Source organism: Thamnophis sirtalis, unplaced genomic scaffold (genome assembly GCF_051295495.1).
Source record: "Thamnophis sirtalis isolate CommonGarterSnake01/CBP01778 unplaced genomic scaffold, rThaSir2_p1.2 scaffold_4, whole genome shotgun sequence".
Taxonomy (NCBI): domain Eukaryota; kingdom Metazoa; phylum Chordata; class Lepidosauria; order Squamata; family Natricidae; genus Thamnophis; species Thamnophis sirtalis.
In genome coordinates, this window is record NW_028261384.1 from 96,458,806 (window position 1) to 96,475,954 (window position 17,149).

Here is a 17,149-nt window from a genome sequence, read left to right on the forward strand (position 1 = left end):
TGGTTAAGGATGGATGTGGATGTTATTCATCAGATGTGAAAGAACAACTACTGTACATAGTTATAGAGAGAGAGAGAGGGAACTTTCCTTCCTTCCTTCCTTCCTTCCTTCCTTCCTTCCTTCCTTCCTTCTTCCCCTATCTTCCCCTCCTCTCCTCCTGATTCTTCCCAATCAGTCTGTTAAGGGTTTGAACCAATTAGTGTAAAAGCCTTTCAAAAGTAAGACAAACGCAGTGGCTTCCCCTCCCTGATGTAGGGATTAACTTAATTCTGTTGACAGAACTGTCTTTCTAACATCAATTATATTTACTTATGAAACAGATTAACACTTTTTTATTAATAGATTGCTTCATAACAGCTTATTCGCTATGGCACATGGTAATAGTTTTGACAAGAAATGAATGGTGCAACGTTTATTAGTATGGGTAAGCTATTTTGCAAAGTGCCTGTCAGAAGAAGCTGACATGTGTATGCCATTACACAACTTCATGATAGGCATGGGTTTAGAATTGGTCGTAACTCTGAACAGTCTCTAAGTGACTTGTATATAAATACCCAGAGCTCTTAGCAATGGACTTTTATAGTTCTGGAAGTTTGCCACGTTGCTGAAAGGCTACAGTAGTAGCTCAAAACATGAATGAAATGAAAGGCCTAAAATGATGCCAATGTCTACATCGTCATAATCATCAAGAACAACAACAATTACATTTTGTTCTGTTTCTCTTCCCCACACACAAGTTATGCCATGTCATGTACTCAAACGAGGCTAAGTGGGATCAAGTCTGATGAGCATTTGGATGGGAGGAAATGTCCAGGAAATCTAAGACCGGTGTCAAATAGCATCCCAGAAGAAAGCATCAATAAATAGTTGCCAAAAAATCTTACATGCCTATCCATGAAGTTCTCAAAAATGAAGCTTTATCTATTTTTGAAGCATTTTGTATTTTAAAAACAGGAAGGGAAAATATGATTCTGTGTGACTGGATTTAATAATGTTAAAGAACCCTGGTGGCGCAGTGGTTAGAGTGCAGTACTGCAGGCTACTTCTGCTGACTGCCTGCAATTTGGCAGTTCAAATCTCACCGACTCAAGGTTGACTCAGCTTTCCATCCTTCCAAGGTGGGTAAAATGAGGACCCAAATTGTTTGAGGCAATATGCTAATTCTGTAAACTGCTTAGAGAGGGCTGTAAAGCACTGTAAAGTGGTATATAAGTCTAAGTGTTACTGCTATTGCTATTGCTAAAGGACTGCACATTTTAACATATTAATAGTGTCTGGATCTTCTCTCTACCTTTTAGGTTATTTTAATTACTATTAAGTACAATCATACTATCCCTGTTGTGTTGTTACCCTCTCCACATAATGTACCACCAATCAAACTATCCACAACAACAACCAAGAAATGAGATTGTAAGACTTGATCTTTCTTCTCAAAGAAATCAATGCAGAAGGGACAGAGACTGAGGTAAGCAATGTGGATGCTACTTAGACTTCAACACTTAGGATCACAGTGGACAAGACTTATGGTCCATTTTATGCTGCCAAAGTATATATTTATTGAGAATTATCTTGTCCCTAAATGGAGGCACAATTTCAGATGTTTGTAAAGTAACTTTTACTGTTGGTAGAAAATCAGCCATATTTTTCTCTGTAAAAAATAATAAAAGCCCAGAGTTGCTTGATAATGAGTAGTAAATGAGCTTAATAAAATAAAAATACAATTCTGTTTCTTCAGATAGAAATTAGTATTATAAAAAATGCAATCCTTAATTACACATAAACAGTTACTTAGCATCCAATCACACATACTTTGTTGATGGACGTCTTGCCAATGTATCATTTCAAATATAAGCTTACATTTTGTAATGGTTGCTTTAATTCAAAAACTACCTCTAGCAGAGTTTCACATTGTCAGTTGAAAGGTATGTTGGATTGTTTTAAAAAGGGCATTAATTCCCTCTGTGAGTGGAGATTTGCAAAGCCATTTGCAAAGTCTGAACCACATCTATAGACTACTTACACTAATTAAATGCTTGCATGGCAAAAATAACAAGAGAGACAGATTTTTTTTTGATTGCAACAAGCAGCAACAGAGCTTTATTAGACAATTTTCATTAGTATCAAAAGCCCAAGGACAGTCACAAATGAACTGAAGAAAGAGAAAGCATATCCTCCAAGAAAATGCTTTAAAGAGTGGATGAAACAGAGAAATCTTTTGTGATGGTCATTGACATAGAAATGGAAGAGCAGAGACCTATCTACTATGAGGATTTATGCAGAGAATTTGAGCAGATCTTTTTTGATCATAGAAATTCTTGGAGGAATTTGGAAGTATCAGTCACAAGATTTTCTTCCATGTCCTGTCGAAAAAGAGAAAGAGAGAAAAATGCATCTATGGGGAAACTTACAAATACAAACAACAAGAACTGAGAAGCAAAACTCATGGATTTTTGGTGGTCAAATATATTTTCTAAAGACTAGGAGAAAGTCTGTTCCCTGCAGAGACTCTCTTTATCCTGACAGAATGAAATAAACAACCAACAAACCCTTTGAAATGATGGGTTTTATATTACTTTAAATATTTTTAAAAACTACTGAAAAAGAAAAGCATTTCAGATACTGAACAGCAGCAAATGTTATAAATTCATTTAAATTAAAGCTGTCTTAGGGTGTTCTGAATTTTTTTTAGAACTAATCTAAATGAACAAAACAAAACTATTTTTTTCAATTTATCAGCATCTTTCAGATGATCTCCTTCCATTTTCTTTGTTTCATCTCAAAGGTAATCTATCCTTGTCCAGACTGATGGCAGGGGCATTTCCAAGGGTGACAGAAAATGAAGATGTGCAGGAGAAGGAATGACAGAATCTGGGATGGAGTTAGAAGAGGGATCAGCCTAGAATCTCTATGTAGCCACAAGTGGACCAAATTTAACCTCCCTTGAATTCCATTGACCCTATCTAATTCCAAGCAGGTATTAAGCATTAGTTGAGAAAATTCCTGTGCATGGGCTGTTTAGCAATAAAAAAGTTTAATTGGACCTTCACATGTGGACCTGGTCTTTTGCACCTGAGAAGATGACAATTATGACTCATTTGATCAAAGCTCCACCCCTTGTTTAGGCACCCAAAAATGTGTATTGGGAGGAAAGTGTTTTTAAAAAAACTTTAAGAGCAAATGTTGAAAAAACTTGATAACTCTGTTTGCAGATGAAATAAAGTACCTCACAATATTTCAAAAGTTACAGGAGAAGACTGGGATGGTAACATGTAGCTGTTATGTAGCTGTTTAAATTGCTAAGCCCCATTTAAATAACCCAGTTCAGATGAGACAAAGAAAATGGAAGAATTTCTTACATAGGGTCCTGAGAATCTAAGGTTTAAGCCAAAAATCATTGAAGGATTAAAGGTATGCTAAACTCTGCCTCAACTCTTGCCCCCCTCCACCAAACAGAAATCTATATGAAGCCTCCAGTTTGGTTGCCATTTGTACAATTATTGCATTGCCCATCTTTTGCTCTTCTGCCAAGCCAACAAAGTGATGTTCTCTGCCTGTTATATATTCCAGCCTCAAATTTAGTTCTGGTTCCTACTACTAATCTGAGGAACTCTGAACTCTGCAAAATATAGCCTCAGCCACTAATTCCAAACTTTATGGGCAACCTTAGTTGAAGAAATGGATGGCACTGAACTCTCTCTTTAGGATAGTATTGGCAAACCAAATGATACATAATTCCTTAGTGTGCCAAACAGCTGCATAGATAATGGTCAGATACAGCATGGTAATTTTCCAGCATTCCTATTTCTGATTTTCCATAGTTAACCAGACTTTATGTACTTTTCCATTAAAGAGTTTTCCATTGTTATAAAAAGAAATAAGCTACATTTAAAGTCACCTTTACTGATTAATATTATTCTTTCCTGCAAGCAAAGAAAAAAAGAAAAAAAATGATGGTCACGGTAATTCTCACCTGTTTTGCCTCCCTGAGAATGTGAAGATGTCGGATAGCACTGAGGACGTGAAGAAATTCCTCCTCCAATGTGTCCTCCACCAATGCCTCCTCCTATACAGACACCTCCTCCACTATGGCTTCCTCCGCTGATGCTTCCTCCACTGACACCTCCGCCTACACAAACACCTCCTCCACCGAGGCTTCCTCCACTGACACCTCCTCCTACACAAACACCTCCTCCGCTGATGCCTCCTCCACCTCTTCTTCCACCTCCATGTCCTCCTCCATATCCTCCTGAGCCACTGGAAGAAGAGAAATATAACCTCTTATAATATATTTCTGATATAAGTGTAATCCATCCATCCATCAACCAATAATAGAAATTCTTACCCAGGGAAAGAATCGCCGCCCCCCTCAAATAAAATAACTATTATGATGTTAGCATCAAGCTCAATAACATAATTATGATTTAATGTGGGGAAAAGTTCTACATTAATTCTAGTAGATCATCTCCTAACTGGTTGCGTCAGTATTTGTCTGTATGAACTAGTGGTCTAAGTCAATTCAAGGCAATGTGGTAACTTTGTTCACTATAGTTATTCATTATCTCTTTCCTTCTTAATTCACAGACCTTCTTTAGGCATTATACATGTAAACTTCCCCTCTTCTAAGTAAGTGGCATAACCTGTTTCTAGTCATGTTTTTTCCAGTGACAGTTAATATTGCCAAATTTCAGTTCACAGGGAAACCAACAAAACTGGAGTTTGAGTACAGCTCAACTCTACCCTCCTTGGCTTCCATATGAACTGAAATTCTGCAGTATTACTTTTACTCTAGAGGCAGTGGTAACTTCTGATAAAAAAAGTCACTGAAGCAATGTCAGGGTGTTAAGGTTGTGCGGAATGCTCACAAATTAAGTATAATACGACACCCTAAAGGGGCTAGAACCTTCCAGGAGAAGCTTATGATTTAATGATAAATGATTATCAGCAAGTTTTGTTCAAGAGCACAGAGCCTTACTTCTGCCTGGAAAGCAATCAATTCAAATTTCGTAGTCAACATACATTTCTTGCTGCCCTTCCTCAAGCAATCGGCGGTATTGGCAGATTTCCTGTTCCAGACGAGTTTTGATGCCAAGGAGAAGCTGATATTCTTGATTCTGACTTTCAATCTCACACCGGATGCTAGCCAATTCTCCTTCTACTGGTTCAATCATATTCTGAATCTGTTGTAGCTGCATGTTGTACCGACGTTCTGTATCCTCCAGATTGGTTTGCATAGATTGAATCTGAAAATAGAAAGGCAATACATAGGACCTGATCTTCAAGAAAATGCTGAGGTTCTTTTAGCAGAAGGGAAGGGAGAATAGAAATATTTAGTTACTAGACAATCATTTGTATAACATGCTGACTTAATCGTTTCCACATGCTGTCACTTACCAGGCTTATTTGGGACTGGAGCTCAATCTCAAGGGTTTGGTACTCGCGTCTCAGTTCTGAAAGTTGATGGTTGCTTGAACTTATTTCCTGATCACTTGAAGTCACTTCTTGGCGAACCTCTTCCATCTGAAAGAATCAAAGGAATAAAAATAAGAAAAAAGAAGAAGGTAATTTGGGGGCATGGGAAAATTTGGAGTAGAATTGGCAGTGGAGTTAGACCATGTTAAGATGTCTTCTTTTGAAAATATCTGATTCATCCTAACATGCTAGTCCATTTCTTTCTTTCTCCAAAGCCCCTCTCCTTCCACAGCCGCTCTTTTATAGGCGCTATTCCATTGCATTGCTCCAACTGCACAACCCTTCAAAGGGGCACAATGGGACTGATTGCCTGTTTTTCTTGGGGGAAGGGATGGGAAAGGGATTATTGCTGTTGTTTCTTCTTATTTGTGGGTTTCCATGAATTGACCTATTACTGTCAATGAACTGTTGATCTGATACTTACAAGCTGTTTTATGTTAAGAATTATGCTAATCATTTTTTTCTCACCACCTGCAATTTCAGACATTTTTTGTGGGACTCCCATATCTCCTGCTTTTCATCTCCAATTTCTCCAACCTTATTCAGATTGCTTCTAGAATGTCTTGGGGATATACAAATAGATATTTAGCTATTTCTTGCAACCTACAACTTGGGCTTCTTTTGGCTCTTGTCATCAAAGCCCACAAAATATTTCTATATGTTGTGGGTGATGAAAAGCATTTATATTTTCTAATCACTGGAAGATGAACAGACTGTTTAAATATATTTCACTTGCCTTGCTTTCATACCAGGCTTCAACCTCTTTTCGGTTTTGTTCAATGATGTTTTCATATTCACACCGGAGCTGATCTAAACGTTGTTTCAAGTCTTGTCCAGGCGCAGCATTCACTTCAACACTGACATCACCATGGCCTCTCTGGCCTCGGAGTCCTCTCAGTGTCTGTAGTAATGGGGATGAAGAAATGAATCATAAGAAATTGACACTAAAAAAACATTTTAAAAGGAGAATAACTCAATTTGTAATGTTAAAAAAAACCCCAAAATAAAGTAGAAAGATGTTTTACATTTCCTTCTCATGAAAGAAAATGTTTTTATGACAGGTCAATGCCTGGCATACATTTGTTTTGTAATCCAGGTCTATCTATGGACAATATAACTTCTTATAGTTCCATGATTTCTTCAGTCTCCCTTCCTTCTCTCTGAGGTTAGGGTTCTGACATGAAATGCAAAAGGACTCAACATTTGCTCACTATGCAAAAATATTCTTTAAAAACAAATTACTGGATGATTATTCCCAGTAAATATAATCATGGGTAGCAGTAGCCTCCCCCACCCCTCATGTATAGGCCCTTTGAGTTGCTCAGACTCACTGTGGCAACAATTTTGTGAATGTTCAAACCACAATCTGCTCTCCAAATTCTGAATTTGCCTACTGAACCAGTTTGTGTGTGCATCTGTGCATAATATTTATTTATATCCCATCTTTATTAAATTTATCCATCTTTCCCTATGGAAAAAAATAAAAGAAGAAGTAGGCCTATAAAATGTGGAAATGTGAGATTTGGTGAGAAAGTAGATTACTGCATCTTCACAAAATGAAGGGCAAGGTGCCACTTCAAAGACATTTGTTTCCTGGATGCTGTTTTGTTTTGAATTGTGTGTCACCGACTCTTTACTACAGAAGTGTTGCCTGGCCCAAGCTATATCAAGGAACAGCAGTGAAATATTTTTGGGTGTCATTCAATTCATTCTTTGAATTTTGCTCCCAAACAAAGTGGGTGGTGGATAGCCTATTACCTGAAAAGTAAGGGTCAGAAGCTCTGGATGTTAGACTTCTGTTCACTGCTGCTCTTACCTCCTCATGATTCTTCTTCAGACATATCAGCTCTTCTTTGAGGGATTCAAATTGCATTTCCAGTTCTGACTTGGCAAGAGTGAGTTGATCCAAGAGTGGGCGTAATCCATTGATGTCAGCCTCCACATTCTGACGGAGACCAGCTTCAGTGTTATATCTATTCCACAGGAGAGTTTACAGGTTTCATGATTAACACATTTGCACAAAGTGCACCAAAAAACAAATCCTAGTGGAAAAAGGTCAACAATCCCCCAAAGTACAGTGAAGAGTGAAGATGCTCAGAGATTATTGAAGGATGAATGTTTATTTAAGGAGAAGAACACATGGAAAAACAGGGGAGAAAAGGGGATGAAATGGAGTGTCTCCCCCCAAAAAAGCACTTTAAGCTGGAGAAATTCTGAAAAGGGACATTTCACACAATGTGATTGTGTGAAACCTCCCATCTTTGAATTGTACTATTACTAGCTACTTGGAGTTTGTAATCAAGAAAGTGGTGAATCCCTTTCTCAAGCAAAATAACTGAGTGCAGCAAGATTAGAAGGAAGCAAGTGAAGTGAATCATACTCACTTCAACTTAAAATCTTCAGCAGTCATCCTGGTGTTATCTATATTCAGCAGAATTTTGTTATAATCATCTGTTTCAGCAATCAGCTGAAAAATAAATAAATAATAGAGTTGTTTATGACACAGCAATAAGTAAACCATCTATTGTCATCTGGTGTTCCAAGTATTAACTAGTGAACACACATACTTGAATCAATGCCTAGATAGAGAGTTCTGTGCAGTAGACATGGAATCATCTGTGCTTCCTGCCCCCTTTCATTATGGCAAATAAGGATTTGAATCTACTTCCCAAACTGATGTCTATCAATATTCTAGACTGGGTTCTTTTTTATACCTTGCTAGAAAAGATACCAAGAAATCCTAAAACACAGAGAGTGAAAGTAAAAGTAACATTTCCCATTTTAAAGTACATAAAATATGTGTACTTCATAGCTAATTATCATTACAGGATTTCTTGTCTCCCAGGGGTTCCATTTTTGCCTAATACCTCTCTTTAATATATTTCTTCTTTTTTGTTTAATCTCTAAACAAATATTTCTAAATAATTCAGTCTTGTTATATATGATGTTCTCAGTAAATCTATTTGAAGAAAATAATATCTCTGCTAAAATATATCTCTTGGAAACCCTGCTGACATCAACCTGTTATTTTTTTGTTTACATTATATGGTTGATCTGTATTAAATACAGACTGAATGGTCAAATGATGCATTTAGAGAATTAAGAATATTTTCAGTTAATAACTTGTTAAATTAGTAACTAATCTTTAAGTTATCATATCAGTATTAATCACAATCTAACAAGAATGAAGCATAGGAGCCATAATCCAGATTCTAAGGGCAAATGTAATTTGAAATATGCATGTCACCTCTCATAAGAATATCTCCTTCCAAGGCTGCTATGGCAACCTTTCTCATTTGCAGCACAATCTTGGAAAAAGCCAAGTTTGGTCTTAGGTGTTGTCAACTCATATTTCAAACTTCAGTGAATATCTGCACAGTCCTAATAAATAATTTAAAAGGCTGCTGCCACTGCCACAAAAGAACTAATTCTTATACTGATGTTGTCTTTTTTTCTCATTAGCTTTTTTCTGTGTAGTAATGTGAGAAGGGGGCAGGAATATGATTGGTTTTCATTTTCATTAATTTAGAGAAGCTGTAGATTATGAAGAATTAAATTAGCATTAGTGTGAAAGGAACAATTAATGTAGGATTAAACTCTATGCTTATTTAGAAAATGATTATTTCTATCTCATCTCATGTCCTTGATCTATTGATCTCTTTTCTCTTCCTTCCATTTCTCCTTCCAAATTCTCTTTCATTTCTAGGGGCCTTCCCACTTCATCTTTTATATAGATGGCATTAAAGCAGTAATCTACCGTATGATCACAGATTGTATACATACCTCATTGTAGAGTTGGTCAATTTCTTGGTAATAGTGACTATAGTCCTTGTCTGGTCCAATATCACCATGCTTCTGATACCATTCTTTGATCCAGATCTCAAGCTGACAATTTTCATCTTCCAGTCTTTTCACCTGGTCCAGATAATTAGCCAGGCGATCATTAAGATTCTGCATGGTTGCCTTTTCATTGCTGGAGAGGAGGCCTCCATCACCACCACTAAAACTACCACTGCTGAATGGGTAGCCAGAACCACCACCATAGCTGCCACCGCCATAACTGCCACCACCATAGCTGCCACCACCATAGCAAACACCACCATATCCACTTCCCCCATGGCCACCATAACTTCCACCACCATAGCTGCCACCACCATAGCTGCCACCACCATAGCAGCTACCTCCATAACTTATTCTCCCTCTACTAATTCTCCCACAGCTACCACTGCTGAAACCACCTCCTCCATAGCCACTCCGGGATCCTCCATAACTTTTTCCAGAAAGTCCCCTTGAGGACCCTGAGGATGTAATCTTGATGCTGCTTCCACCACAGATCCTGCCACCACCAACACTGCTTCCACCACCCTTAGTGCTGAAACTCATAGTGGTTTAGATTTGGAATCCAAATATTAGAAAAGGCCCACTGCACAGCCTGGTACTGGAATTCCAACTGTAATCCTTCATCCCATTTGCCCTTATTTATATCCCCAGTGGAGGGAGTTGCCACAAAGGCTGTTCCTGGTCCCTCCCATGGTATTTGCCAATCCCTTTGTTTATGCCAAGATTTATCTCCCAATGGGAGGGTTTTTTTTAAAGTTATCAAAGGCAATCTGATACGTAGCTGGCTTTGTCACTCCCACAGAAATTTTAAGTGATGATAAAGATATAGCTGCATATTCAGCCTTATATTTTGCTAATTTCTCCTGTATGTTTCAATTTTTGTTTGCCAGCACATCATCATCTTTGGCAGTGAAGGAAAAGGCCTTCATAAGTCTTTACATTAAAGTAAAAGGGTGAATTTCTACTGGTTATCCTTGAACAGATTAGTTATGCTTAATGATGATCCATTGAAATCAATGGGGCAAGTTTGTGTAACTAATTTTGTTCTTTATTTTACATTCTAGTATATACCAATAAAAAACAAATGTAGTTTGTTAATATTACTCAGTATCATCATTGTAGTTTTATGGAACAGATATTCTTAATATTTCCTTTGGCAGAATTCTTTTACAACCAAACTTACAAAACAAATATAAAAAATGTTCCTTTTAACATTTAAGTATCCAGCAAGATTATTATAATTTCATAATCTATCACTGAAAATGGAAATTAATCATCAGAAAGAGAAGGCTCAAGAGAGAAGTTGATGTCAACTCTTAATTGCCACGTTGACTCTTAGCAACCACAGTTGTTGGACATTGTAAATTAATACAGACAAGATTCTGGGAAGGATGATCTTAGCACTTTAATACATTTTTAATTAATATAAATGGCTTTGTGGTTTACATGTTTTGTTTTGGTGGTAGTTAAAATACATAAAATTAAATAAATTGCATAGATTATTTTCATAATAGAGTATAAGAGAGAGTAATTTTTGATCACTAAAGAGAATTATTTTTAAAATTTGAATGAATGGCCAAATTACCATATGGGAGGAGCAATAGTATGCTAATGTTATAAAAAAAGATTTTTAGTCTGCTTTTATTTTTTATTTTCATGGTTCCTTTGGATGGTTCTTTTCCACTTAGCATGACATGGAACCCTCATTAGGAGCCTGTGCACTACTGGCAGTTTTCTAAATTTTCACTCTCAATGTTCTTGTATCATTCAAGAAATTGGTATTTAGCTCAGTTTTTTAAAATATTTACCTGGTATTGCTAAACCATTTTCATAACCTGCTGACTGGTGATGTATATAGAGGTGGGGAACGGGGTAGGAAGTCTGAGTTGCACCAGTGTTTACCATCTTTAATTCACTGACCATCTTTTGATAGCTTATTATATTTCACTTTTTCACATTAGTGTTGTTTTCATGCAGATAATATTGATATCCAAATCAACAAGTGCAGCAGATGCTTCTGTTCTATTCAATCTTTCATTATGATGTACCAGTTCAGAACAAGATCTTTTTCATTGTTCATCTCTCCATTCTGCAGAAGGTTGTCCAAGTCAGCACACATATTACCATAATAACACATTTAGGCTGCAAAAATCTGGATGACTACTAGAAATAGACCGCCTGGTACTTTTTTCAGATCTTCCTTTGGTGTGCTTAGTATACAATAGTGTACAAAGCAATTACATTGTACTCCAATAAACTAGCATAATTGGAAGCTATTGTATATATCTGAATGTTTGTACATAATTTCAAAAAGTGCATTTGAATGTGCTATGATTTAAAGACTTTGATGGTGAACGAGCAATGAGTAGATCCTCTTTGCCAGTGAAAACAGGCTCACGAGCTCCGTTTTAGACTGCGACGGTTTCCTGCCACTCTTTGCCAGCAAAAATGGAATTCAGGAGGGCCACCCGATATCTATTTTCGCTGGCAGAGGCACTACGGACCAGTCCTTTGATGTTTCCAGGGTAGCCCTGCAGACCAGCTCTAAGCACCCTGCAGGCCAAATCTGGCCCGTGGGCCTTGAGTTTGACACCCCTGCCCTAAACTCTAACGGACAATGTCAGAAATTCCCCCCCCCCCAATTCTTGAAATGTTGCAATTAGAATTTTTGGTAAGATGCAGCTTGCTGTAATTATAGCAGCCAAATCAGGTTCAGCAGCATCCGTCTGCTGCCTGTTAACTAGTTTAGGAAGAGGAGGGAAAACAAAACCCAGAGCAGCTGTTCCAGCTTCTTTTGTTCCCTGGGTTGTGCTGCTATGGCTCAGATTTAAACACTTGATAAAAGAAGTATTTTCATCACAATGATCACACCCAGAGTTTCCTCATCGATTACCTTTCCTTACTAAGCATCTCATACTAAGCAAACATCTCATTTAATAACTCTTCCCTAAACTCCCTAAACTATGCAGATGTGGTTTTGCTAATATCATCTACGCATATTCCAGTGATGTGCTTACTTCAGCTCTACTTTCCCCTTTACTCATTCTTTAAACAATGTTAGCAAAAGTGGGATTGTTTTCCAACTCCTTTCTCTTTCAGTTTCTCCCTTTTTGTTTGTTTTAGTCAACCTATACAACTTCATACAGGTAATCCTTAACTTACAACAGTTAATTCAGTGACTGTTCAAAGTTACATCATCACTGAAAAAAGTGATTTATGACCATTTTTCACACGTACAACTATTGCAGCATCCCCAGGGTCATATGATCAAAATTCAGATGCTTGGGAACAGACTCATATTTATGACGGTTACAGTATCCTGGAGTCGCATGACAAGCAAAGTCGATGGCGAAGCCAGATTCACTTAACAACTGTGTCACTAACTTAACAATTATAGTGATTCACTTAACAACTGTGGCAGCTAAAGTTGTATCAAATGTTTCACTTTACAACAGAAATGTTGGACACAGTTGTGGTTGTAACTTGAGGACAACCTGTAAGCCATTTTCTGTTTGAGCTCAGTTTAGTTTGTCTCAGAGGGCATCCTCTTTGAAAGAATGAAGGCATGGATTTACTAGCATTTTGTTGTTTATGGAGATGCATTTTGAAGGGCCATTGCTTTATGATTATTTACTGTGATTTTTGGTGCTTTGTCATTTCATAAGGATGAAATCCTTTCAACCTTCCACTGCATTATGTGCAACATGGATGTTTGTGCTTCAGGAATGAATGGAAAGGGGAGATTCTTCAGGAGACATGGAAGCATGAGCATAGCATCTCTGACATGAACAGATGGGTCTGCTTTAGTGGTTACTTTTTAAACCCAACTCTAATCTAATCCTGTTCATTGTAAGTAACCATTAATACACCCATTCCAACTTTTTGTCCATAAATCGGGGGGAGGGATTTTAAAGCCCACATGAAAATTTGCACTTGAATATGGAGTTACCTTTTTCTTTTTAAAATGCATTTTTCTCAAAATCTGTATTTCTAAAGGTTCCCCTACACAAACACCTCAAAATGCTTCAAATGCATTCCTGTGCGGTTTTTTTTTAATATGGATTGCATTGGAATATGCAAAAACTCATTTACATGTTTATATTTACACATTTACATATCAGTGCAAAATATGAAATCAAGTTAGTCCATGTAAGATAATTCATCACAATCAAATACTCTGAATTTCCCTTACGGTGTGGTTCTTGTAAGACTGTAGAACTTGTAATACATGCTGAAATACATATCAAAGAGACCTGAGAAATTAATATCAGCACAATGCTTCTTGCTTTTTTTTTTTCTTATTTTCTAAATCCAAAACAGTTGTTATTTCAGATATTTCTAGGAAACTATATCAATCTGAAAAGAGCTGGAAGGGTCTTCTAGTCCAACACCCCCTGCTCAAACATGAGTCCCTATATGATTTCAGAATGGTGGTTGTCCAGTCCTTTCTTATAAACCTCCAGCTATGAAGCCCCTACAACATCTGAAGGCAAACTGTTGCACTGGTTAATTATCTTCACTGTCAGGAAGTTTCTCCTTAATTCCTGGTTGCTTCTCTCCTTGATTAGTTTCCATCCATTGTTTTTTTTTGTCTTGCCTTCTGGTGCTTTGGAAAATAAGTTGACCCTCCATTCTATATGACACCCTCTCAAATACCAGAATACTACTATTGTGTCATTCCTAGTTGTTCTTTTCTCTGGACTGTCCATACCCAATTTCTGCAACCGTTCTTCATATGTTTTTATCTGTAGGCCTTTAATTGTCTTAGTTGCTCTTCTTTGCACTTTTTCCAACAACTTTTTTGTAATGTGGTGACGAAACTGGATGCAGTCTTCTAGATGTGGCCTGACTAAGAGTTTATAGAGCGTTACTAATCCTTGATTCTATGCCTCTATTTATACAATCAAGGATTGTATTAGCTTTTTGGGATGCAGCTGCACACTCCTGGTTTATGTTTAAACGATCATCCACTAGCCCTCCAATATACCTCTCACAGTTACTTTTTTTGCCTACTCTGTATTTGCCTACTCTGGTTTTTCCTGCCCAGGTATATAACCTTGCTTTTCTCCACATTAAATTTCATGTTGCTAGATAGGACCCATTGTTCAAGTCTGTCAAGATCTTTCTGGATCCTGAGCTTGTCTTCTGGGGTGTTGGCTATTCCTGCCAGCTTAGTGTCATTTGCAAATTTGATGGGTTCCCCTTCTGTTCCCTCATCTAAGTCATTTATGAAGATATTGAAGAGTACCAGCCCTAAGACAGACCCTTGTACTACCCCACTGCTTACTTCCCTCCATGTAAACACAGTACCATTAAGAATTGAGTATGTATTATCAGCTAGGTGCAATCAGGATTTTTTTAAAGATGTGATACAATGGTTGTGAGGTAACATCTGCCAGCTCCTTCAGAAGTCTGGGTTGTAATCCATCAGGTCCCAGTGATTTATATTCATCAAGGTCAGACAGATGTTCTCCTACCATTTTCTTATTTTAATTTTTATTTCTAGTCTGTCTTTTATAATTATGTTTTGGTAATAATGGACTTACTGTTCTGTACTTTCTGAGTAAGTACTACCCTGAAACAATATTAAAAATACTTAAATCATTCCTAATCACTTTGGATTTAGATAATAAAATCTGGATTATTTTCATGCCTGGTACTTGTACTATGAATAAGGAGTACTACATAATTCTTATGAATTGTGGTATCTCCTAACCTAGTATGCTTTTTGTTTCCCAGAGGGCACTCTAGAAATATTGTTCCAGCTTGTGCATTAGTGAGCTCTCCAGAAAAGAAATGGAAGTATCTGACAAAATTTGAGGAATTATAACATTTGATGCTCATTTTAAACAATGCAAACATGGGAATAGTAATCTCAGATCATAATGGATGTTGGAATTTCCATAATAGGCAGCTGAATCTGATCTCCTGCCTGTTTGCTGAGAAATTAAAACTTGGTCTGGGAAATACCTTAGAACAGTCAAATTGTACCTCGGTAACTTCCACAGACAAACATCCAGGGGTGGGCTGCTGGGGGTTCGCAGAGATTCAGGAGAATCTCTAGCTAAGATTCTATGCAGTTTGGAAAACTCCCAAATCCCATTCCTGGTTGGCCATGGCCATCCTGCCCCAGAGTCACCAGTGCAGGGTGCACACAGAGGCTCAGGGAGGGTGAAAAAAGGGACTACCTGAAGGTTGTGAAGAGGGGCTCCAGAGCCTGGGTAGGCCATTTTCACCCTCCCAGAGGTTCGAGGAAAGCCTCCGGAACCCGGAGGGGGCAAAAATGATGCCCCCCCCCACAGTGGTGCAGGAGGCCAACTAGACCACCCTCACCTTGGCCACGCCCATCCAGCAACTGGGCAGAGAACCCCTTGCTAAAAATTTTGAAGCCCACATTTTTTTAGGGGAGGGGTGAATTGTAGAATTTGAAATTTAATAAATTCAGATATGGAAAATATGTAGTTAAAGTATTTATCCAGTACTACAAAAGCTCAGATTAGAAGTGTAAATCTCTTTAGAGCTATTTTATTTCAAGTGCATTAATTTAATAGAGCATGAAAAGAAAACAAGAGTCATTTCCTTCTAACAATAACATTTATTTTATCTCCCCCCCCTCCATATGCATAACTCATCCACCCATTTATTGCTCCACTTATAAGCATGATTTCTATGAATGTCTCAATGTAGGTATTAGGAAATGAGGCTTTGGGAAATGGATCCACAATAGGCAAAGGAAAGATAATAGGCAAAGGAAAGATAACTTACATTATCAGGGATGAAAGGATAATCTTAATGGAAAAGATGCCAAGTTCAAAGCAGATTTGTTCTCATGTATGAGTGAAAGATTTATGGAAAAGGGGGTGGCATTGTTGAATTACTTATCCCTACTTTCATTTGTCCCTACCTTCATTTGTTCATTCAGAACTCACAACAGAACCTTTATAATTCATCTGTATTCAGTGATTCTGTATAACTGGTATATAAGCAAGAACTTGCTATATGGAAAGGAGATTGGAAATTTGCAACTAGGTATCTTCTTCACTTCCATCTCCACCTGATTTTATTATTTTACTTTTTTTAAGGAAATTAATATGTTGCATCTCTAGCCAAAATTTGGCCTTGTTGTTAGAACATTTAAAAATGGTAGCTAACCCAGTATTTTATTTGTAATATTTCAACCTGCCCCAGGGTGGAGGGAGGCTAAAATAAGAAACGGCCTTGATGATGGAAGGGACGATGATGATCAATTTCATAAGACACTTGATAAATGAATCCTTTATATCCTACCCTACACTCATTTTAAGGGCAGTGAACTTTGTCCCATGGTGGCCATTTGTTTCATAGGTCCAGGGCATTCAGTATCTCAAAGGTGCTTTTCAACCAAAAAGCTGGAATGCGTTCCTCACTTTGTTAAGATACCAGGTTGACAATTTGCAAGTCTGTGTTTGAAGCCCAAGTGCTGCTGTGTGTCGGAATGAGCTGCCATCATTCATCCCACTCCTGCCCACCTAACAGTCTGAGGACACGTTAAAATGCAAGCAGATAAATAGGTTCCACTTTAATGGGCTCATTAACAGGCATATGAAAGGAGCCCCAACTGAGCATTCCCCAGACAACAGTGATGTCACTGGCTGATCCTTTCACCACGGAAGTACTTTGAACCTTCTGACATGGAAGTATAGTATAACCAAAAAAATCATTTATCCAGAAGAAGTTTAAGCACAATTTAGAACAATGTTGTAGGTATCCTTCCATCATTGGTCTTCATCCATGACCCTCCTGACTCCTGTGTAAAGCTAGAGGGATCTGACAAACGATCAATCTTTGCTGGAATAGCCTT

The 17,149-nt window shown here is 37.7% G+C and overlaps 1 protein-coding gene across 1 annotated transcript; it reads right to left on the reverse strand.

Annotated features, from left to right (window-relative positions):
* Positions 1 to 2,074: 2,074 nt before the first annotated feature.
* Positions 2,075 to 9,891, reverse strand: LOC148045993 (keratin, type I cytoskeletal 19-like). The gene is made up of 8 exons (XM_087713508.1): positions 9,253 to 9,891; positions 7,854 to 7,936; positions 7,286 to 7,442; positions 6,206 to 6,370; positions 5,392 to 5,517; positions 5,017 to 5,240; positions 3,971 to 4,254; positions 2,075 to 2,360 (listed from the first exon to the last, which is right to left on the reverse strand). The coding sequence occupies exons 1-8, from the start codon at positions 9,850 to 9,852 to the stop codon at positions 2,335 to 2,337; spliced, it is 1,665 nt and encodes a 554-aa protein (XP_087569634.1). The 5' UTR covers positions 9,853 to 9,891; the 3' UTR covers positions 2,075 to 2,334.
* Positions 9,892 to 17,149: the final 7,258 nt, after the last annotated feature.